This window comes from Lycium ferocissimum, chromosome 8 (genome assembly GCF_029784015.1).
Source record: "Lycium ferocissimum isolate CSIRO_LF1 chromosome 8, AGI_CSIRO_Lferr_CH_V1, whole genome shotgun sequence".
NCBI classification, from domain to species: Eukaryota; Viridiplantae; Streptophyta; class Magnoliopsida; order Solanales; family Solanaceae; genus Lycium; species Lycium ferocissimum.
Window position 1 is genome coordinate 24,644,575 of NC_081349.1, and position 22,920 is coordinate 24,667,494.

General features: G+C 32.3%; 3 protein-coding genes across 3 annotated transcripts; all 3 read left to right on the forward strand.

The window, feature by feature from the left end:
- The first annotated feature begins 4,931 nt into the window (after positions 1 to 4,931).
- On the forward strand, positions 4,932 to 7,649 carry LOC132067670 (universal stress protein A-like protein). Its single transcript, XM_059460965.1, has 4 exons — positions 4,932 to 5,263; positions 6,202 to 6,293; positions 6,445 to 6,563; positions 7,433 to 7,649. The coding sequence occupies exons 1-4, from the start codon at positions 5,107 to 5,109 to the stop codon at positions 7,509 to 7,511; spliced, it is 447 nt and encodes a 148-aa protein (XP_059316948.1). The 5' UTR covers positions 4,932 to 5,106; the 3' UTR covers positions 7,512 to 7,649.
- A 2,172-nt stretch (positions 7,650 to 9,821) lies between these two features.
- Positions 9,822 to 12,719, forward strand: LOC132067668 (universal stress protein A-like protein). The gene is made up of 4 exons (XM_059460964.1): positions 9,822 to 10,178; positions 10,428 to 10,522; positions 11,955 to 12,073; positions 12,592 to 12,719. Exons 1-4 carry the CDS (start codon positions 9,968 to 9,970, stop codon positions 12,668 to 12,670), a joined length of 504 nt encoding a protein of 167 aa, XP_059316947.1. The 5' UTR covers positions 9,822 to 9,967; the 3' UTR covers positions 12,671 to 12,719.
- Positions 12,720 to 19,222: 6,503 nt separating this feature from the next.
- LOC132066748 (heavy metal-associated isoprenylated plant protein 8-like) lies at positions 19,223 to 22,141 on the forward strand. The gene is made up of 5 exons (XM_059459966.1): positions 19,223 to 19,269; positions 19,361 to 19,541; positions 20,617 to 20,792; positions 20,909 to 20,996; positions 21,727 to 22,141. Exons 1-5 carry the CDS (start codon positions 19,261 to 19,263, stop codon positions 22,011 to 22,013), a joined length of 741 nt encoding a protein of 246 aa, XP_059315949.1. The 5' UTR covers positions 19,223 to 19,260; the 3' UTR covers positions 22,014 to 22,141.
- The last annotated feature ends 779 nt before the right edge of the window (positions 22,142 to 22,920 follow it).

Genomic DNA, 22,920 nt, shown 5'->3' on the forward strand with positions numbered 1-22,920 from the left:
GTTTTGCTCCGATAACAGTGCAAAAAGTGTCTAAGTGGAATAGGAATGGCCCACCTGAAGTGCTTAAATGGAACAAGGGCCACTTTAGGTACTCAAGTGAAAGAAGTGGACGATCACAGCTGTTTGTCGATGGGTTTGGCCTAAAAGAAATGAAGAAGGAATCTAATGTACAGTGATTCAAGTGTAACAAGTATGTGATTCTGAGTGTTACAGTGAACGATCTTATAATCATGTGTAATATTACCTATAAGCTAATGAAAAAAAATTACAAAGTGTTAATCATATGTGTATGAGTAATTTAATACAATTGATAGAATTTAATACAATTGATAGCCTTCGTGGCATCACTCTGGCAGTTTTGAGTATTATATACAGCTGATAGCCTAGATATCATCAGTCTGGCAGTTATAAGTATTATTTACAGCTATAGCCCATGTAGAATCAGTCTAAAAGACGCTATATGTGCACGTGATTCTTGTGGCTCCACAAATTATTTACTATGTGTCATATGTGGTTGATTTGTTCCAGAAAAAAGTAAAGATCGATCTATGTACATTGCTCTGAGTAGAATAACGTATATGATCTCAAATGCTACCGCAAATGATCCCAGAACGTTGCCACATATAGCTACCCAAAGATATCACCAGAAAGACTTAAAGGAATGTTTAGAATAACTTAAGTACAATAAGACGTGACGTGTAATTCTATAGGTTGTTTCATACCTTTCTGATTCTCATTTGATTATGTCTCATTTGCTTCTTATATGAGTTTCAGTATTTGCATATATTATTCTATCTGTCTTTCATACGAGTACAATTCTTTCTGTACTCACATTCCTTTTGCTTTGGGACGCTGTATTTACATTGCAAATTCAGATGAGCAGGTTTGAAGACTTTCTCGATAGGTACATGCGGGTATTCAACTGTTGAGTGGTGAGATCCGTTTTTATCTGAAAGAAGTGTTGGATATAAGGGGTAGAACAAGAAGAAGAAAGTTATTTTAATATATGTTTAGACTCTTTAGGCCTATTTCTGACAGTATCTTTTTTTTTTTTCCTGCAAATAGTTGGACTAGGAAGCACGAGTCGTGTTAAAAAAATTACAACGAATAATGTTCTTAAGGCTCATCTGAGGTACCTGACTTGTTCTTTATACACTTACAACATTTCTTCATCTAAAGAATTGGCCTTTAACTTATAATCATGTGGTTCCTACAGCCCGCAGATCAAATATAGCATGTCAGACTCATGTGCACATTTCACCTCCGAATAAAATTTGTAAATGATTGCAATAAGAAGGTGATTAACAAATTTCATTGGTGACAGGCAGGCATCACAGAGGTATGAATAAGAGCCTGTTTGGATGGGCTTAAAAAAAGCAGCCCAACTTATTTTTTTTTTACTATCATGTTTGTTTTCAACTTATTCGCTTTAGATAAGTTAGATAGGCCCAATTATTTTTTAAGCTTATTTTAAGACAAAATGACTTTTAAACATTTAGCCAAATACTCAAAAAAACTAAAAACAACTTATAAGCTGTTTTCAGTGACTTATAAGCCAATCCAAACGGGCTCTAAATCACCTGCTATGCTAGGATTTGGCAATGAAAAGAAATGAAGCACCTGAAATTTCACTACTTGCTAAAATAAGAGCAAAAGTTCTTGACATCTCCACAGGAGATGCTAGATATTCAAAGTGTCAACAACAAATATCAGCACATTTACAAATGTTAATTAAGATTAAGGAAGAGACTGGATATGCAATCACATGTAACTCAATATGTATGGAATGTATGTGCAATCACATGTAACTTGTATGGAATGTATGTACAGTATCCTCTTGTTTTTACAGGTCACTATTTCCACTATTTCACAAGCTTCGACGCGACGGTCCACGGATAGTAGGGTCGAAATGTAGAACTTTCCATCAACTAAAGCTTGTCACAAGGTGCACTTGCACACATTTGAACATATAGTGCTGTAGGGAAAAAAAAAGAAGAAGCAAGAATCAGTTAGGTGTTTTAAGTGATATCATACATTTATTGTATGGTAGTTTACAGAAAAAATCTAAATGAGTTAAAACTGAAAAATAAGAGTTATAAGAATGAGTGCAAAAATAATATAAACTTGTCTTATTATTCCATATAAAACTGATGAACTTGCAATTGTATTTGAAGATGGTCACAATATGACCTTCTTTAATCTATTAAAAGACAACGTTATGATGTGAGCAGGACTGAACAAAGTAGATGTGAAGAGATAATAGAACTAGCATTAAGTGTAGGAACTTAACAAAGTAGATGTGAAGAGACAATAAATATATAGTATTTGTAGATAAAGAGTAAAAAATAGAATAAGCATCCCGACATAAAATCAGTTAATTAAGCGGGAAAGTTTAGTTGAGGCCAAAAACTGCTTAAACACTGTCTTAGAAATTATGGTTAGTATTCTGTATTTCTACTTCTAATGCAACCCTCCCCTTTGAAACTATGGGACAAACTCTATCTTTAATATCTGCTTTTCTTTTTAATAAGAGGGTTATCTTCCTTCTTCCTTTTTCCTCACATTTTTTACAGTGTAGTTTCCTTAAACAAAACATAAAGCATTTAACTTCGCATAGTAAATTCAAATAAATAAGATGTTAGCCATGTATCTTCAATGCAACTTGTTGGATGACATTGTATAAAATTTGATTTATTTTATATGAAGATGTGAGTAGTTTAATTCAAAATTCTAAAATATTTCTAAAATAAAGACTAGATAGTTTCTCATTCTTTCTTTTTATAAAATTTTCCTTATACAAATTTTAGTACTGTAAGAAAAAATAATATCATAAAGTTCGCTAGTAATTAAAAATAATAGGGAATCAAATTTTTGGAGGCTTAAAGTAAAGGCTTCACTAGCCTATCCATTAAATCACAGCTGATTTTTATTAGTTATTTCAATTTTAGTTATGAATGGTCAATCTCATTTTATCAATCTTCAAAATAAGCTTCAACGGAGTTTTGTTCTTCACAGATATTCACAAATATGAACTCCTCTTGACGTCTCGAATCCTTTGAGGTGTCACCCACTCGAAATGGGTCTCTTTTGCAGCAACCCTAACTTGAACATTCGTCTTTTTCTATCTTTGACGAGCTGTTGCAAAACGATCCAAAATCACGTCAAACTTCAACCAAATTGTTTCAAATTTCAGATATGAACTCCCCTCGACGTTTCAGTTCTTTTGAGATATCACCCAAAATAAAATTTACTTGCGGCAAATCGAAATTTTGAACTACAACTTCAAAGCTTTGTTAATGATTGCCAATGGCTTTCAACTTCTTCTTTATGCTTCTTTAGGAACCAAAGCTTACATGTTTTTTCAAGTTTAGCTCCCAACGACGTGGATTAAACACATAGAATCTCAAGAAGAATTCTAAAAGAAGAAGAAGCATCATGGCCGATGAGGTTCTTCTTCCGAAATTGCAAGTTCTTTTTTTAATTTATTTAGTGAGTTTTAAGAGCCCCGGAAGTTTTTATCAAAAATCTCCGAGCAAACTTAAATTTGATTTTAGCATTTTCAGTAGTCAAAAATTTAAAAGAAGTGCAAAATTATCCTCTTCCAGTATACCGCAGCGTGTTGAAATTTGGAAGAATGAGTTCAGACAAACACTCAATTCTTTCTTTATGAGTTAAGACAAATCGTGAGTCTGGAACCTAAATGACCCAATAAAAATCCAAATAAACTCAAATATCTCAAGAAAAAAACGTTGTTACCAAACACGCAGCAAATTTTTGCTTTAAAGGAGTTATAACGGCACGGCTAACTCTTTTAATGCAACAATTTGCTGCGTTACAGGGGTATAATTTTCAAATAGTTGGCCATATTTTCCAACACTTGACCACATTTTCACTCTATTTTCATACTTTGGCCAAACATTAGTCATGTCTAAAGATTCTGAAACGTTAATAGTTTATATAAAACTCGATATTTTTTTGTTTGAACAATAATATAGACTCAATATATCAAGGATACATAATAGTTCGAATCGTCGTTTTAGGAATTATAAAGTGCCCGAAATAAATTTTGTTTAGAAACTATTGTTATCATTAGATTTATCTATTATACTTTTTAGGGTTTGGATTTTAATGTGTTAACTTTTAGTTGTGCGTAAATTTATTTGAAATATGCCGATTTTTTTAATTATTATTAATTTGGAAGACTTGAGGTATTGTCTACTTGTCTTAACTCATTCTTCCAAATTGGCACACTATACTGGGAAAGGACAAAGGCTATGTTTTTCGTTATCACTTTTCCCTACGTGGCATATGGCAAGGCAACAAGAATTGCTTTAACCACCACGTGGCAAGACAAAACACTATAATTGTTCAAGGGCAATATTGAAACTACAACTACTTTTTTTTTTTTTCCTATTTTTCTTTTCTCCATATAGATAAGATTGTATATTCAAGAAGGATCTATATAGTAGATTTGATCGAATTATCAAAAGAATAGAAACCTAAAACAAAATGGAAGAAGGCGGAAGAAGTGTTGGATATGGAAGAAATTTTAATTTAGATATTTCTTCCACTGTTATTCTTCATAAATGCGATTTGATTGTGCATTGCTTTTTTCACACCACAAATACTTTGTTAAAATTTTAACTTAAGTATTTCTTCCACTGTTATCTCGTCATACAATTTAATTGTTGCTTGTTTCTTCCCACCACAAATATCCTGTTAACATGAGATACTTTAACACCGAACTAGCTATTTTGATCTAGCAAAGAAAGAAAAAGACTCGAGGGGTCGTCTCATCAACTATCCAATTTTCAACAAGCTGCGTAATACTGGAAAAAGACAAAGGTTATGTTTTGCATTATCACTCTTCCCTACGTGGCATGTAGCAAGGCAACAAAGACTACTTTAACTACCACTTGGAAGGACAGGACACTTCAATAGTATACTTTTTTTTCATCTTTTTTTTTTTCCATCTATTTATAGAGAAGTATTATATATTCAAGAAGAGAAAATATAGTAGATTTGAGCAATCAGAAGAATAGAAACATAAAAACAAAATGGAAGAAGGTGGAAGAAGTGTTGGAGAAGAAGAAGAAGAAGAAAGTGATGGTGGCTATTGATGAAAGTGAATGCAGTTTCTATGCATTAGAATGGGCCCTCGAAAATCTTTACCAATCTTTGTTGAACGCTGAAGTTGTGTTATTCACAGCCCAGCCCATTGCTGATTATGGATATATTTATGCAGAATCTTTTGGTGTTACCTGTAAGTTTGGCCATAAAAATTATTCATTTTTTTACGGAAATTTTTTTCATTTTTTTACTTTTAACCGTTTGGCCATAAATATTTCGGATAAAATTTAAAGTTGTATTTTGAAATACCAAAAATTTAAAAAGCTTGTTTTTAAAAAAAATAATATTTTTTTCACTTTTTTACAATTACATTTCACGAAAAACTATAATTTCAAAAATTATGGCCAATTCCAACTCCAATTTCAAAAATTCAAAAAAAAAAAAAAATTATTTTTGATATCTATGGCCAAACGGCTACTTATTTAATTTTTATTTAATTTCTTCTATATATATATATATATATATATATATATATATATATTATATTTTTATTTGGTATGACAAAAGTTATTTTTTGTTATCGATTGTGGGGAACTTGTTGAAATAGGAAAAGTAAGGTAGACCATTTTCAAGTTTAAATTTGTTCTTAGTATTCTTGATTCTTTTTTTAATGTTTGAATCGATATTATAACATTTTTTGAATTTGAATTTCAATTTAAGGGTTATGGATTTTTAATTTATGGGGTAGTATGGGATCTGTAGTCAGAAAGAAAATCACCCGTATGACACGCTTCCAATCAAATTTTACTAAAATGATTTCCCTCACTTAAAACTGGAGTCATATTCAATAAAATTATTTTCACTCTCAACTTTATATTACTTCTTCCAACTTCAAAAATTGCACTAAAGCACTCTCTAATAATTTGTTATCTTTGTAATTTGTCGCTCACCATCCAAATATGGACAACATTGTTTTAGGAAAAATCACTTCAATCATACCAAACACTCTTAATTTGATGTTCTTTCTTCTCTTCCTCGTTTGATTTTGATTCTTTTTAAAGAATATTTTTTGCCGTCTTTTTAACAAAAAATGTTTTACTTTATGGGTGTGACATATGTGGTATGTTGCAGCTCCAGAACTAATGGCAAGTGTACAAGAAAATCAAAGGAAAGTAGCTAATGCTATCCTCAAGAAAGCTAAGGATCTCTGTACTCAACATGCGGTATATATTCCCAATCAAGTCTTGTAATTTTCACTTGAAATATTTTTCATAGTGCTTTTAAAGTAAAGGATTAATTAACATATGTACATTAACGGCATAAATAAATCATATAAACAGAAACTTTTTAAGTATGGAAAATTGAATTGTGCAGATAGTTGCAGAGACAGCTACACAAGTAGGAGATCCCAAACAAACAATATGTGAAGCAGCTGAGAAGCTTCATGTAAATTTGCTTGTGTTAGGTAGCCATAACAAGGGTGCTCTACAAAGGTTAGTCTTGGTTATTAATTGTAGCATCAGTTTGTTGAGAAATATTATTCCTCCGTCTCCGTCCCAATTTGTTTCACATTTTTTATTTTTCGAGACTAAAATGAATTTGTTCTCATGGCTTTTAAATATTTTTAAATTATTAATAATAGTGACTTATATTACTCTTTTTGTAATTTTTAAATATATAAATTTTATTAATTTTTAAAATAAATTTAACTTTCGAAAAGTGAAAAGTCTCATAAATATTTTAATTTAAATTATTAATAATGATGACTTATATTACTATTTTTGTAATTTTTAAATAAATAAATTTTATTAATTTTATTTTGAAAACTCTAAAGATATTATGTACAAACATACCATCAAAATAAGTTTTGACTCTCGAAGAGCGAAGAGTTTCAGATAAATTGAGACGAGGGAGTAATAGCGCATTTTAAACAATTTCTTTATTTTAAAAAGTAATTTTTTTAAAAGACTTTTCTTTAAAAAATTTATATTTGGTCAATTAATTTAAAAAGTATTTTTAAGCAGCAATTAGTATTGATCAAGCTTTTAAAAAGTACTTCTATATGTATTTTTCTCAAAAGTATTTTTCAAAAAAGTGTTTTTAGACAAAAAAAAAAAATTTATAAATAATTCTTATAATTTTACTCAACTAAAAGCACTTATTTTTTTTAAAAACTTGATCAAACACTTCATTTTTTTTAAATAAGTATTTATTGAAATAATTATTTTTAGGGAAAAATAAATTTGGCCAAACATGTTATAAGTGATTTTAAAATTTGGTTCTAATGAGCTTTGATGGATTATTTCATTTTTTTGTTTTTTTAAGATGATAATGTCAGTGTTTCTTTTGGATATGGAAACAGGACATTTCTGGGAAGTGTTAGCAACTATTGTGTCCACAATGCCAAGTGTGCGGTTCTTGTCGCGAGGAAAATCCCATGAAGAAAGAGAAGGCGGTTGTACATTTGTTTTCATGTTTATCCTCTTATATAAATAAATAAATATTTATCTTTTGTGGTTTCTATTCTATGATTTGTATTAAATAGCGTGATTCTGTTATATGCATACTGAACTATTTACAATATCTTTTTTAAAAATGTGAGATTTGAAATTTGAAAATTTCAAAAATATGACCTGTAAAAATGACGTGATACTATAATTTTTTCTTGACGGTGTGCACGTTTAAATTTTTCATAGGAGGCACATGTTTAATTTTAAAATATAGGGGATCTATTCGTAATCGAGACATAATATAATACAAGGTTGTTTAATACAAGGTTGTTTAGTGTAGTTAGATCTTAAATTAAATTTATTGGTTTGTGTATGTGAATTTTCTTCTCATTTCTTGGATTGTAACCTGTTTTTCTGAAGAACGTTTTGTCTGTAACATATATTTACGCACACAAAATCAAATGTTTCTTATTGACACTAAGGTGCCTCTTGTCCAAATTATAACTTTGAGTAAACTATATAATGTAGTAAAGAATCGGGACGTTTTTTAATCTATGCCATCATCTATATATCTTTGAAGGCACTATGAGGTGCCAAATGGTCGGTATGAATTAAATACTGAACTTTGTCACAGCGAAAATTGACTATAGTATAGTCACCGCAACCATTTATATGGCGTGCGTTAAATATGTAATTTAGCATAAAATATAATAGGTCTTATTTGTAATTCAGCGACATTATAACGGGTTGTAGTTCAACTTATTCAATTTTCTTAAAGCATTTCTCGTCACAAGTGTTTGTTTTTATCTTTAAGTGTTGAGCGTTGACAGGTCATTTTGGATCATTTTTGCCATAGAACATTCGAAAACTAAGGCTACAAAGACACTGAAGAAGAAAAAGAATATGATGACGTTAGGGAGGAAATGTATGAAATAGGAGTAGCTTTTTTTCTCTTTCAGTAGTAGAAAATGATATTACAAAAATTTGGTGCTCTCTCTGTCTCCGTTTCTTTTTAATTTTTTATCACGTAAAACTAAAGATATTCAATTGAAAAATGCATAAAATTCAAGCATGGATCTTTTTTATATTTTTCTTTTTTATATTTTTTAGTTTAATCTTCCGACAATAAGGGAAATTATTAATTAATAAACGTAGTAAAGTTTGCTCCCTAATCAATGATAAGAAAGATATGGCATGACTTGGCAAAAGCAACAATTAACCATAGTTTCCATTCAATTATCATATCTTGCCTTGATTGTCATGATATTATTTTTAAAACAATAATCCAAAACCAAATAAAGTATAGAATAGTCTCCTATACTAGTTAAACAATTGCCTTTTCTAGAAACAGTTAGTACTTCTGTTACTAAAATGATTATCATAATTCTATTTCGGAAAGTAACAATAACATTATATTTAGCTGTATTTCAGTTTATCCAGTATCTATTACAGGTAAAAGAGAATCATCAATCTATATATCAGAAGCAATGCATACTCTCACACATGTCGTAAAAGGAAGCTGTGATTACGGAATAAGGACTTGGACTTGGTCACGTTAATTCCAAATGTTTGAGCAAATCCATACTCACCCACAAGCTTGACATGGGATACCTCAGATATAATAAAAAAAGAATCTATTTAGGGTGTCAGTTTAAAAAGTATTCTTGAGCTAAAAGCATTGCTTCAGTGTACTTTTAGATCAAGAGAACGGAGAGTATATATAAGTCAATTTTCATACGTTATAGGTATTTCTCATCCTATTCAATTTATTTTTTGGGTTTAAAGTGAGCCTCAAAAGTTTTTAAAAATACCAAGAAGTGTCCAAGGAAAACTTAAACTTGGCTTTAGCATTTCATCAGCCAAAAATTAATAAAGAAGAAAAAGTGCGATCTAGCAAATAAAAGAAAGGAAATTTTAGAGCAACAGTAAAATTATGTAATCTATATATCATAAATTCAAATCACGAAAATAGTCGTTAATATTGCATTATGTTAAAATGGACTGCTTATATCACCCTCCTTGAATTAAATCTTTCCTTGAAATTAAATCCTTCCTCAAATACCCTGTTAACACGACATACTTTAACACCGAACTAGCTATTTTGATCTAGCAAAGAAAGAAAAAGACTCGACGGTTCGTCTCTGATTCGACGGGTCGTCTCATCAACTATCCAATTTTCAACGAGCTGCGTAATACTGGAAAAAGACAAAGGCTATGTTTTGCACTATCACTCTTCCCTACGTGGCATGTAGCAAGGCAACAAAGACTACTTTAACTACCACTTGGAAGGACAAGACACTTCAATAGTTCAAGTTCAATGAACTAGTATACCTTTTTTTTTTCTTCTTTTTTTTTTTTTAATCTATGTTATAGAGAAGTATTGTCTATTCAAGAAGAGAAAATATTGTGGATTTGAGCAATCAGAAGAATAGAAACATAAAAACAAAATGGAAGAAGGTGGAAGAAGTGTTGGAGAAGAGAAGAAGAAAAAAGTGATGGTGGCTATTGATGAAAGTGAATGCAGTTTCTATGCATTAGAATGGGCCTTAGAAAATCTCTACCAATCTTTGTTGAATGCTGAAGTTGTGTTATTCACGGCCCAGCCCATTGCTGATTATGGCTATATGAATATCTATGCAGAATCTTTTGCTATTGCCTGTAAGTTCATTTTAGTGATTGCTTCTTTGCTTATGATTTATCAACATATCATTATTTTTTTCTCGAACGTGTTTGGTACGATTTAAGCTATTGGTTTTTAGTTATGAAGCCATTATATGGCGTATACCAGTGTTTTCAGAGGCGTTTTCCTGGCGAGCCTAGTGTCTCGGGACGGTTGCCCATGTCTTTTTACTTTTCTTCTCAAAAATGTTTTTTTTATGTGTGTGGCATATGTGGTTTATTTTGCAGCTCCGCCAGAACTAATGGCAAGTATAGAAGAAAATCAAAGGAAAGTAGCCAATGCTCTCCTCCAGAAAGCTAAGGATCTCTGCGCTCAACATGCGGTATTTAATCTACCCTTGTAGTCAAAATTAACTTGCATCATTCAGACTTTAGACAAAATAAAGTCTGACTTACTGTTAACGTTTTTTTAGTCCCACTTGTTGTTCTATATTCGTTTTGGTTCTCGGCAGAACCAAAATTTTCATTAGGAGAAGCAGTAAGTGTTGAGAATTTATACATAGGGTAATTTTTTGATGAAAGGGATTTGGACGAACCCGCCGCTCCGTTTGGTTTTGGTGTCCCAGGCAGGTTAGCTCCTTTTGGGACGGAGCCAGTAAGGGGCAGATGAAAAATTATCCTATCTATACAAGGTTAAATTATTATTTATGTATGAATGTATATATAGTAGATATTGAATCTTTATTTATTTATTTTTTATATATATATTTTTGAACCCCTAACGCCCCGTTTGGATGGTGGTTTCCCGCGGTTCATTAATGTATGATTTTTTATGAAATTATGTTTGTTTTCATTATTTTTAAAATTATGTGGTATGATGTTATAAATTCGTGGTTCATTTCATGGTTATATAACCATGAAAAGTCCCAATTTTTATAATTACAAATTTGATGATTTTTTCGTAGTTACATATTTCATTTCTCCATTATACCCCACCCTCCACCATCCATCTCACCCCACCACTCACCCTAACCCACCCCCGCGCTACCACCCACTCTACCCCTAACTACCCCGCTCCGCGCCACCTACCCCAACCACCGCCCACTACCCCTCAATACCACCCAAACCCCACCCCACAACAACTCACCCCCACCCTCATCCCACAACTCACCTCACACCACTCACCCCTCCACCACGCCTACCCACTATCCCTCACCACCACCCAACCCCACCCCTACAACCACTCGCCCCCACCCTCATCCCACAACCACCCACCCCTCCACCACCCCCACTCACTACTTACTTATTTTTTAAAGTTCCTATTTTATTCTTTACTTAAGTTTTATTAATATATCTAATTAAGAGTTAAAAGTTATTTTAGTAAACTTATAAGTTATTATACAATACCATACAATCAAATCAAAGAATACAAATGTTATTAAACCAAAACAAATCATACAGTCTATCCAAACATTGTGTTCATTAATACAGTACAATACAATACAACACCATATTGTACCATATCATACTGTACATTAATAAACCACGGGAAACAACCATCCAAACAGAGGGTAAGTAAAAAGACTAAAAATTCTAGCTCCGCTATTGCTTCTGCCTCTGCGTTTTGGGGTTCCCGACTAATTCAAATTTACCGCCTAAGTTTCAATTATAGGGGAGGAGAAACGCTCCCTATTAAAATTTTGGGACTCGAATCGGAATCCTCCTAGAATCCCTCACATCACAATCTTTGATGGTGCTATTCCGTGAAGTGGTGCATGCTACATAAGCTTAAGATGCAAAGGGTTATTTGTGCAGATAGTTACTGAAACAGCGACACAAGTAGGAGATCCAAAGGGATCAATTTGTGAAGTAGCTGAGAAGCTCCATGTCGATTTGCTTGTGTTAGGTAGCCATAACAAGGGTGCTATACAAAGGTCAGTCTTGGGAATATTACGAATCTCTTTTTAAGAATGTTTAAAATTAGGTTTTACTAATATTATTATAAATATTATGTAGCTTTTTGAAAATATTATTGGTTCCATTCGGATTTTGATAGTCCAACAACTTTTAAATTTAGAGCGCGACTATTGGCATAAGAATTTTTCGAAATCTCTTTTTAAGAATGTTTAAAATTAGGTTTTACTAATATTATTATAAATATTATGTAGCTTTTTGAAAAATATTATTGGTTCCATTCGGATTTTGATAGTCCCAACAACTTTTAAATTTAGAGCGCGACTACTGGCATAAGAATTTTTCAAAATAAAATTTAGATCTTTAAAACAACATTAAAAGTACTATAAGCTGCGGTAATTATAGACTCTTGAGCTCAAAAGTGTTAGCAACGGAAATAAGTGACATTAGAATTAGGCTTTACTGAGCTTAGATGAATTATTTTTATTTTTCTATTTTTGGATAATAATGTTGGTTTTGCTTTTGGATGTGGAAACAGGGCCTTTCTTGGAAGTGTTAGCAACTATTGTGTTCACAATGCCAAGTGTCCCGTTCTTGTTGTGAGGAAAATGCCATGAAGAAAGAGAAGCCGGTTGTACATTTGTTTTCATGTTTATCCTCTCTTATGTAAATATAATATTTATCTTTTGCGCTTGTATTGTATGATTTGTATTAAACAACGTGTTTAAGTTATATGCATTCTTTTTATAAAAAAAAAATTTTTGGGGTTGTATTGTATGATTTGTATTAAACACTAGATCCCTACAGTTTAATTTATATGCATACTCAATTATTTACGACATCTTTCTTAAAAATGTGAGATTCGAATTTTGAAATATAACAAGTAAAAATGACATGATACTATAAATGTTTTTTTCATGATGTGCACGTTAAAATTTGTCATAGGAGATAAAAAAATTGTTTGATGATGTGCACGCTAAAACTTTTCGTAGGAGATGTAAGTGAAGGACTTTCATAGTACATCGTATAACAATTTGATTTTAAAATATAGGGGGTTTATTCATAACTGAGTCATAATACAAGGGTGTTTAGTGTAGTTAAATTTTATTTATGGTTTGTGTATGCGAATTTTCTTCTCATTTTTAGGATTGCACCCTGTTTTTCAGATGAACATTCTGTTTGGGACATATATACACTTATACACACACGTAATCAAATGTGTCTGATTAACCTGAGTGCCTCTTTTCCAAATTTTAACTTGTGTATACTATATAATATATCATGTATAGTCAAATTTCTCTATAGTGGTAGTGTTTGTCTGAAAATTTTATAACTGCTATAGTGAGGTGTCGCTACATATTTATATTGATATTTAATGTTTGAATCCTTATTTAGTTGTTATAAACAAAACTACGCATAAATTTATTTTTCTATACTTTTTTTATATATGTTATAACCGAAAACAAAATATTTGTTAATTTTAAACTATCGATTGGTTTTTCTGTTTCATTAATAAAAACTAAAGTGACTAATAAATTCATAACTAGTTATACCGTATTAAGGAGCATATGTATTTTAAATTAATTAAAAATTTAACGTAAGATTTTTATAATTACAAGTTATTTCATAAATTTTAATCTCTTAGTAAATGGGAACAGGACATTTCTGGGAAGTGATAGCAACTATTGCGTTCACAATGCCAAGTGTCCCGTTCTTGTTGTGAGGAAAATGCCATGAAGAAACAGAAGTCGGTTGTACATTTGTTTTCATGTTTATCCTCTTATGTATTTATTTATCTTTTTTTGTTGCATTTTATGATTTTTATTAAAAAGAGAGTTTATGTTATAGAATGTTAGTGTAAAATCACTTTATTAATATTAGGTTCTGGGTGAAAAAAAAAATCGATTCATGTATCACTAGAAAGAGTTTTTCTTTTTTTAGCGGGAAAGAAATGTGATTATTGTTTAACCTTACAAATGTAGAACAGTTAAATTTATATTAAAATGCTAAATTCAATTAAGGATTTAAACAATGTGATATATGGCGAATGGACAAAGAATCGAATCTAACCAAGTGCCGGATTCGCGTGACCTCCTGCCAGGGAAGTCGAGGTAGGTATCCTTTGTTACGAGCTAATAAGAAACGCAAACAAAATAAAGCTCAAGAACAGATGGAAACAAAATGCTATATATTCGTGTGATTGTTGATATGAATTCTTTCTCTCTTTTGGGTTGCCAATCCCTTTCATGAATGGAGGCCTCCTCTTTATATAGAGAGAGCTCGCCTAGTACAACTCTAAATAAAGCAAGTAAAAATACCGCGCGCCGATTGACGCGGAATATCCAAGGGCGAATATTTCTGCTTTCATTAATGGCAAGCTCGATCATCCTTCCGTTATCGCCTTGCATTGGCCGTATTCGAGCTTCTCGATCCCGGTGAGGTACTGAGCTTCATCCGAGCATAATCATAACAACGGGAAACCGAGCGTGCCCGTGTCCTCGGTTTTACCCGCATACAATTATGAAAGAGGATTGAGAGCAACAAAATTAATATAGTGGTTGAGACGTTTGTTTTCCTCCATTTTTTTTAGGAAGAAAGAACACAATAATATACTACTGCTAAAATACGGAAGTATCAAAACTTTAGATCAAAATACCATATTTGAAGATATGAATTGCCGACATAATGTTTATACGGCAAACAATAACTTACATACAAAATTTTAGATAAAAATACCATATTTGAAGGTATGAATTGCCTACACAATGTTTAAACAGCAAACAATTAGTTACATGCAGGTAAGTCTTTTCTCTTTTTAAATGTGAAATTTTAATTTTAAAGATAAACGAATTATTACATGTTTTGTAACACACAAGATTGCACTAATTGCCTCTTTTCCAAATTTAAACTTGAGCATACTATATAATTTATTAAAGAGTGTTGAAAACATCATTGAATACCCCTAAAATATAAAATATTTGCCCATCTATGCCCCTTCCCAAACTATTTTCGCTGATACCCCCCATATTGAAAATATTTACCCGATGTAACTCTCGGTCAAACCCCTTCCTTCATGATACCATCGCAGTATATTTATATATCATGATGGTATCATGGAGGACTAAAAGAAAGACCGAAACAATCCTCCATGATACCATCTCAATATATTTATATACCATGATGGTACCATGGTCCTGAGGAGTGTCTCATGGAAGGACTAAAGTCCTTCATGATACCATCACAGTATATGTATATAAGAAATCATAGAGGTTTTTTTTGGAGAAAAGTGTGTCACTTTTAATAGATAATGAACATGATCATTCCTAATACCGTCTCGATATATTTATATACCATGATGGTATCATGGAGGGCTAAGAGCAGGACTAAAACATCTTCCATGATACCATCTCGGATATTTATATACCATGATGGTATCATGGAAGAGGATCTAAGCATCTTTCATGAAACCATCTCAAGATATTTGTGTACCATGTCGATATCAAAACTGGGGGGAATCTCGGATAAATATTTTTAATTTTTTCTGGGGATACGAAAGTAATAGAAGTATGGGCGGGTAAATATTTTGATGTGAGGGGGTATGCGTGATTTTTCCCCATTTTTAATTTTAACCATAATTCGCATTTCAATGCAGTTGTGAAGCCACTGTGACTTATGTATTAGGTATCCAATTGACGGGATGGATCGAATTTTCGAACTTTTCGTAGTTTGATTTGACTATACTCGGGGTGAGTCAAATATTGAACTTTTCTGTTAGACCCCGTACTTTTATACATTAAGTATCTTCATGAGTTGGTTGTTATAGATTTGGAGAGCAGAATTATCATCAAGGTTTTAGAAGAATAGACGTGTTCATCTTGAGTATATAAGGGTTTAAGGTCATGCTTACTATGTGTTGGGAGAATTGGAGGTTAAACGAATCGACAAGAATGTATTTTGGAAAAGTCGGGTTTTACGATCAGAAATAGAGATGTATAAATAATACGGACCGTATATTTGGTTGACCCCCACCATATTTTGATAATGGTGGGGATGAGTCATTTTTGGCTTTTACGGTCCAATTATACGGACCGTATAATTTTTACGGTCCGTAAATTTAAGTCGGTGCCAACTTTCTTTTTTATATATTTCGTACCCCCTCATTTTATCTCAATTTTTTCTTCATTCCCCAGGCCTTTAACACTTCTAGAAACCCTCTCCAGCATATGTGATCAACCCCCAAGTGAATTTAAGGAATTAAAGTGAGAATCAAGTGTCAAAGGTTTCGAAGGTGTTGTTAAAGCTTGTTTCTCCTCCTTATAGTAGCTTTGGAGGATACTTCAAGGTGAAGTAATATTGGAGTTGCTGTGTTCTTGAGTCCTTGAGGTAAGAATTCATCTTATTTCCATGTTTATGAGTTTATGTGATGGTTATACTAGGTTTGGAAGGAAAGAATTTTGAGGGAAGGTTCAAATATGAACTTGAGTTTATTTTGAGTTGTAATCTATTTTGAGCCATGATTGTTAATGTATTTTTGAGCTAAAATCTTGTTGTATGGATAGTAGTTGATGTTGAGATTGTGTTGGGTTGTTATACTTGGTGTATTTGGAAGAAGGAGGTGTATATGTGTCGTATGCGAAACATATATCGAATTGTTTTATTGTACATCTCTAAATGTTGATGATATGAGTTTAAAGAGGATCATGTTGTTGTGTTGATTGTTGGATGTGGATGTGTTGTGATGATTAAGAAATAGGAGAAATGTTGTCCGTTTCATTTTAGAATCGATTATCATTTGATATACGTGATATACTAGTACTATCTAAGCTTGTAAATGCCTTCCTTTGTTATAGGATTAGAGTACTAGTTCGGCAGATTCGTTGTGGGATTGTGTTGACGACTTGAGGTATGTTAAGGCTAACTTTCCTTCTTTTGGCATGATCCATATGAACGAAACGTAAATGTAACGCTACTCTATAATGATTCTATTCTTAGCAGCTAGGGATGTTCTATGTTGATTCATGTCCTAGTAATGTTGTTCTTAGCAAGCTCCTCTCCAAATTTAGTGTGCTTCATAGCGCCACTTATTGATGAAAATGCTATCTCATAACTCGGTTCGGAGGTGTAACGACCTGTCACTCCGATGATTCGGGATGTACTTTTATCATATTATATATATATATATATATATATATATATATATATATATATATATATATATATATATATATATATAGAGAGAGAGAGACACACACACACACACACACATACATTATGGCCCCACGGGCGTTATATACGCGTATACTTATATTATATCTATATGGTTTATGGGGAAGGTTATGGTGTTATATAGGCACTACCACCTAATTAGCTAATCATATGATGATAATTATGCCCACATAGGCCTATATGATAAGATGGGATGTCCACAGAGGCTTGACAGGTGTTATATAATATATATGTATTTATGTATATACGTAACCTTCCCCATCTTATATATGTATATGTGTGTATATATATGTACAGTACTTCTGCATGTCATTGTCCCTCAGAGGCAGTTCAAATATACAGGTTGCGCTCCTTTTATCCTATGCACTTTTATGTCTCCTTTATGTTACTTTCATGCCTTACATAGTTATTACTTTGTCCATACTGACGCCCCTTTCGCCTGGGGACGTTGCGTTTCATGCCCGCAAGTTTAAGTAGACAGGGTGACGATTCGCCTTCGTATATTGCCGTTCAGCTGATATTGGAGCACTCCACTTGTTCGGAGTTGTTGTCGTGTCTTGGTACGTATATTTTTTTTGTACACATGGGTGTGGGGGGGCACTATCCCGACTTTATTATGTCATGCACTCTAGTAGAGGTTTGTAGACAGTTGTGGAATAGTTAGACGTTGTATGACCCCCTTGGCCTATTTTGTTGGATAGTTGTCTACGATGGCCTTGTTGGCTCGTACAATTTTGTCCAACATGGTTATATACATATGTTCTTTCGGGCTCGTCCCTTTTTCAGTATAGATCTCTTATGATCTAGCGGGTTGTCACCTAATGACCCACGCGGTCCACACTTGCGTACGATTACGATAAGAAAGCATGTTTAGCGGTGCTCGGCATGTAGGGTCCGGGTACCCGTCATGGCCTCCAGTTTGGGTCGTGACATTTTCATAGTGAGATTTGACTAAAATATTATCATAAAGCACAGTATAACGGTTCAAAACTTAATTTGTTTAGTTTTACTAAACTATTTCTAGTTTTATCTTTTAGTCGTAGCATAAAGTTATTCAATTTATGCGATACTTTTCGCTCTGAGATTCAAACAACACGAAGTATGACAACATTTAATATGTATTTTTTCACTAAACTTTGTATGAGAAAAGTTGGAACTTATAATATTTTTCATGTAGTTTTCAAATATATAAATTTTAATCTTAAATTATTGAGTTAATCTAATTCAATTTAGCTTCAAAAGCTTGTCAAATTAACTCTGGAAAAGTAAAAAATCTCGCATGAATTGGGATGGAAGGAGTACTTGGTAACTGGTCTAGTTCATGACATGTCACCGTGGGTCATCTTTTGGCTTAGAACGCAAGGATATTTTTTTAAAAAATATGTTCGATTTTAGGGGTTCTTTTGTCTTCGTTTTCTTTTCAAACAAAAGACTAAAGATGTCCAGTAAGCATAGGCATAAAATTCGTTTTTTTTCAATTCTCTTTCACAAGTAGGAATAATAATGTGACGTTTGTCTCTACTTAATGATACGAAAGCTAGCACATGACTTTGGCTAAAGCAACATTTAACCATAGAGTTTCCATTCAAATATTATTTCTTGCTTTGATTGTCATGATATTATTTCTTAAAACATTATTCCAAAACTAAATAAAGTATATAATAATCTCTTATACTCATTCAACAATTTCCTTTTCTAGAAAACTGTTAATACTTCTGTTACTCGAATGATTAATTGGTTATCATAATTCTATTTCGGAAAGTACCAAGAGCATTATGTTTAGTTCTATTTCAGTTCAATCCATGATTTAATAAAAAGAAATAGAAATCATCAGTGTCTATATCGAAGCAACAAATTATTGATTTGGCTTGTACATTATAAACTTTCTATAAAGAGGTGAAATTACAGGTATAAATAAACGAACTTACATGCATAGGACCTAATTTTATTTTATTTTTTTGTTCATGCAAATAGAGAGAAAATGAGAAAGGTACTTCCACTGAAGTTTTAATATAATTTTCTTTGCCGTTTTAGAGAAATATAATTTTTTTGTGAATCTAATAAGCAATTTCTTTTTGCAGCAAATGAATCAACAAGGAAAAAACAAAGAATACAACAATGGCAATAACACGACGGAGAAGAAGAGCAAAACTGAAGAAAATAAGAACACTAATCCAAAAGGAGTTACTATAATATTGGGTGTTTATATTCATTGTCAAGGGTGTAAAGAACAAGTACTTAAATCCCTTCGAGGTTTTGATGGTATTATATAATATTTCCATCCTTATTTCATAGCTTTTCTTTTAGTCTTTCGATATTTGTTGAATTTTTAACTTTAGCAACTTGCTCAATTGGCATTTGGCAACATTATTTTGGTATCTTTACAACGAGAGTGCTCCTCGTTACCTCACAAGTTCATCGTTACCTCGTTACCATTATTTTGGCATCTATATATATATAATGGATTCGTGATTAAAATTTATACCTAAAATTTAGTATATGTATATATTAAGTAGATCTTTGAATAAGTATACCTGATTTGGTTTAAATTAGTTATTGGGTTTTGCTGAATCCGTACTTTCTATGCTAGCTCCGGCCTGTGTATAAATATTAAGTAACTCCATGCGTCAAAATTTAGACGAAAAGGTTAATTAGGCAGATTGTGAGAAATCCCCTAGCATTGTTTCTGTAATATGGTTATCTTTTGGCTTATTATACCTTTGTAATAGGCATGAGCCTAATTGGAGATCTCTTGGTAGAGATTGTTTCTTGGAGCCAAAGTTTGGTGATGTGGAGGAGAAAAATTGGCAATTTTTCTCTTTTCTTTTTGCACAACTTGGAGGCCAAGTTTTGCCCCTGTATAAGGAGGGCACTTCTCCTCCTTTTGAAATACACCAATTTCTGTAAGACTTAGCTGAGTTTGCGTTATAAATATTTGTAGAGTTGTGTTGGAAAAATTTGTGCGAACCCCTTTGGATTCGTTATTCTCTTGGGGGTTTTGGGATATTAGAGATTTAATTACTCTAATTTTGTACTCTCTTTTATTGTTTTGTCTTTCTCTTTTGTACTAACCGGTGTTAGTAGAATTTGCTCCTCTTTTGGTTGTGGATGTAGGTCAATTTGAGAACCATGTTAAATCTTTGTCTCCTATTATCTTTGTTATTGTCTTTATATTGATCGTTTTTGTCTAATTCCGCACTATCTCGATCCCGCTAACGATGGAAGCTTGTCTCCGCTAGAAGTTAAACTTTGATTTTTTAAATGTTCATGCATTTTATTGACCGGTAGATCACTACCTTAAACGGATTATATTGATGTACTTTTAATTTAAATTTAGGTGTGGAGGAGATTGAGATTGATGAGAAAAATCACAAAGTAGTGGTGAAAGGGGAGAAAGCAGATCCTCTAAAGGTGGCAGAGAGACTGAGGAAGAAAAGTGGTAAACATGTGGAGTTAATTTCTCCAATTCCACCTAAAAAGAAAGAAGAGGAGAAGAAGGAGAAAAAACAAGAGGTGTAATTAAACTCCCTAAAGTTCTTACTAAACATCTATTTATCATTTTTCTCAAGACTAAGATATTTTTTTATTTTTCTTTCATTCACTAAATTTTGTTTTTTTGGGGGATGAAGCCTAAGGTGATTGAAGTAATTCTTAAACTATACTTGCACTGTGAAGGATGTGCCAAAGATGTCAAGCAGTGTATTCACAAAATGCCAGGTATGTATATATTATTCTCTCATAATTAGATGCTCTGTCATATAGCCAATCATGGCTTATTCGGAATTGTATAATTGTTAGAGTAGGAAAGATAATTGTTTTAAATTAATCCTCCTTTTTGTGGTTTATTATTTAACAGAATTAGCATTTTCCCAATTTTTAAAGTGAAAATTGACCAAAAACACTCCACTTGTCCAAGATTTTTTTTTTCATCATAGTTGTAGTTTATTAAAATGCCCTTGAAATTGTCTTACTTGATATATGAATCCTGAAAAGAAAAGATAAGGCAACATGGGAAGAGAAACTCCCACTCTTAATTTTAAAACAAACCAATTGATCATTGGATTTAAGTATAAACTTACAATGTAAAGATTTTTCTACAGCAATGACTGTAATTTAACCTATTATAGTAGGTAGATTACCTGGTAAAGTTCTTTGTTATGTAATCAGGAGGTCAAGGGTTCGAGCGGTGGAAACAACCTTCATAGAATAAATGCGATCCTAAGATCGCGTATAGACACTTGTGGTCGGTTTTCCTCGAATCCCGCACATACGTAGTGGGAGCTTAGTCTGTAATTTGCCTTCTTTTTTATTTTTTATTTTATTTTTTATAGTAGGTAGATTACCATTTTTTAAACCTCAGTTAATTCTCTTCTTGAATTTACCAGTTAATCCTCTTATTGAAACATTGAACTTAAACTCTGATTATTTTCTGTGAATAATACATTAGGTGTTCAAACAGTGAATCCAGAAATGAAGAACAACATTGTGAAAGTGAAAGGATCAATGGATCCTCAAAAACTAGTAGAATTCATCAGCAAAAAAGCAGGGAGGCATGCTGAGATTGTCAAGTCCATCAACAAAATTGACAAAGAGAAAGATGAAAAGCCAGCAACTGATAATAAAAATGCATCAGATAATAAAAAGGGTTGCACTTGCCAGCATGACTATCTTCAACTTGTTTATGCCCCTCAGTTTTTTAGTGATGAGAATCCTAATTCTTGTTCCATCACGTGAGATAGTGAAGTTTGATTTTAAGATTATACAAATTTTGTCATGTACTCTGAGATATCAACCCTTGTATATGCACAAATGCAAATGCTGAGTTTTGATTTTAATGGAATTCCTTATATTGCTATGACTAATTTTTTTTTATTTAACCAATCGATATAGGAAGCCCCATTATTTCAACTAACATATTTGAATTAAGGTGGATATAATTAAGTATTTACAAGTCGTTCGAACTCTATAGCTTCAGTTCGAACTTTATATATATGTTAAAAAATTCCACTGAATTAGGTACAAGAAGAAGAATATGAACCTAGTCAAAACAAATGAGTTGTGGTAGAATTTCGAACTCTTAACACATAATGTTCAAGTCGTGAATCTGCATCTGTACTCACAAATCAAAGAGAACTTGGAATTGTCTTAGTTGCTAGTGACTTTTTGTCTCTCTTTCTACTGAATTTTTTGTTTAACTATGACTATTAAGTGATTCTTTGTTACAGTAGAGCAACAATTATAGGGTTTCTAATTAGAACAAAGGATACTTACAACAACAACTACCATGCCTTAATTGCAAGGAAGTTGGGATCGTTTAGATGGATCTTCACAATCTATATCGCTCTACTTAAACTCAATTCAATATTGCAAGTTAAAATTAGACTTCTCTATATTTTTTAGTGGCATATTATAAGTCTTTCTGACAAGTCTAATAGACGCCTAGCCATCATTGAATCTAAAGTAAACGTAATAACATGACTAAATTTATAACAGATCAGGTTAGCAGACTGTTCAAGTTCTACAACAATTTTTGCACCAAAATGAGTTTCGTAATTTCTCTTAATGCTTGTGAATTCCTTTAAGAAAGTGAAAATGCCATGTTTATCATTTAGAACCTCACTGCCACTAACATTATGTCACA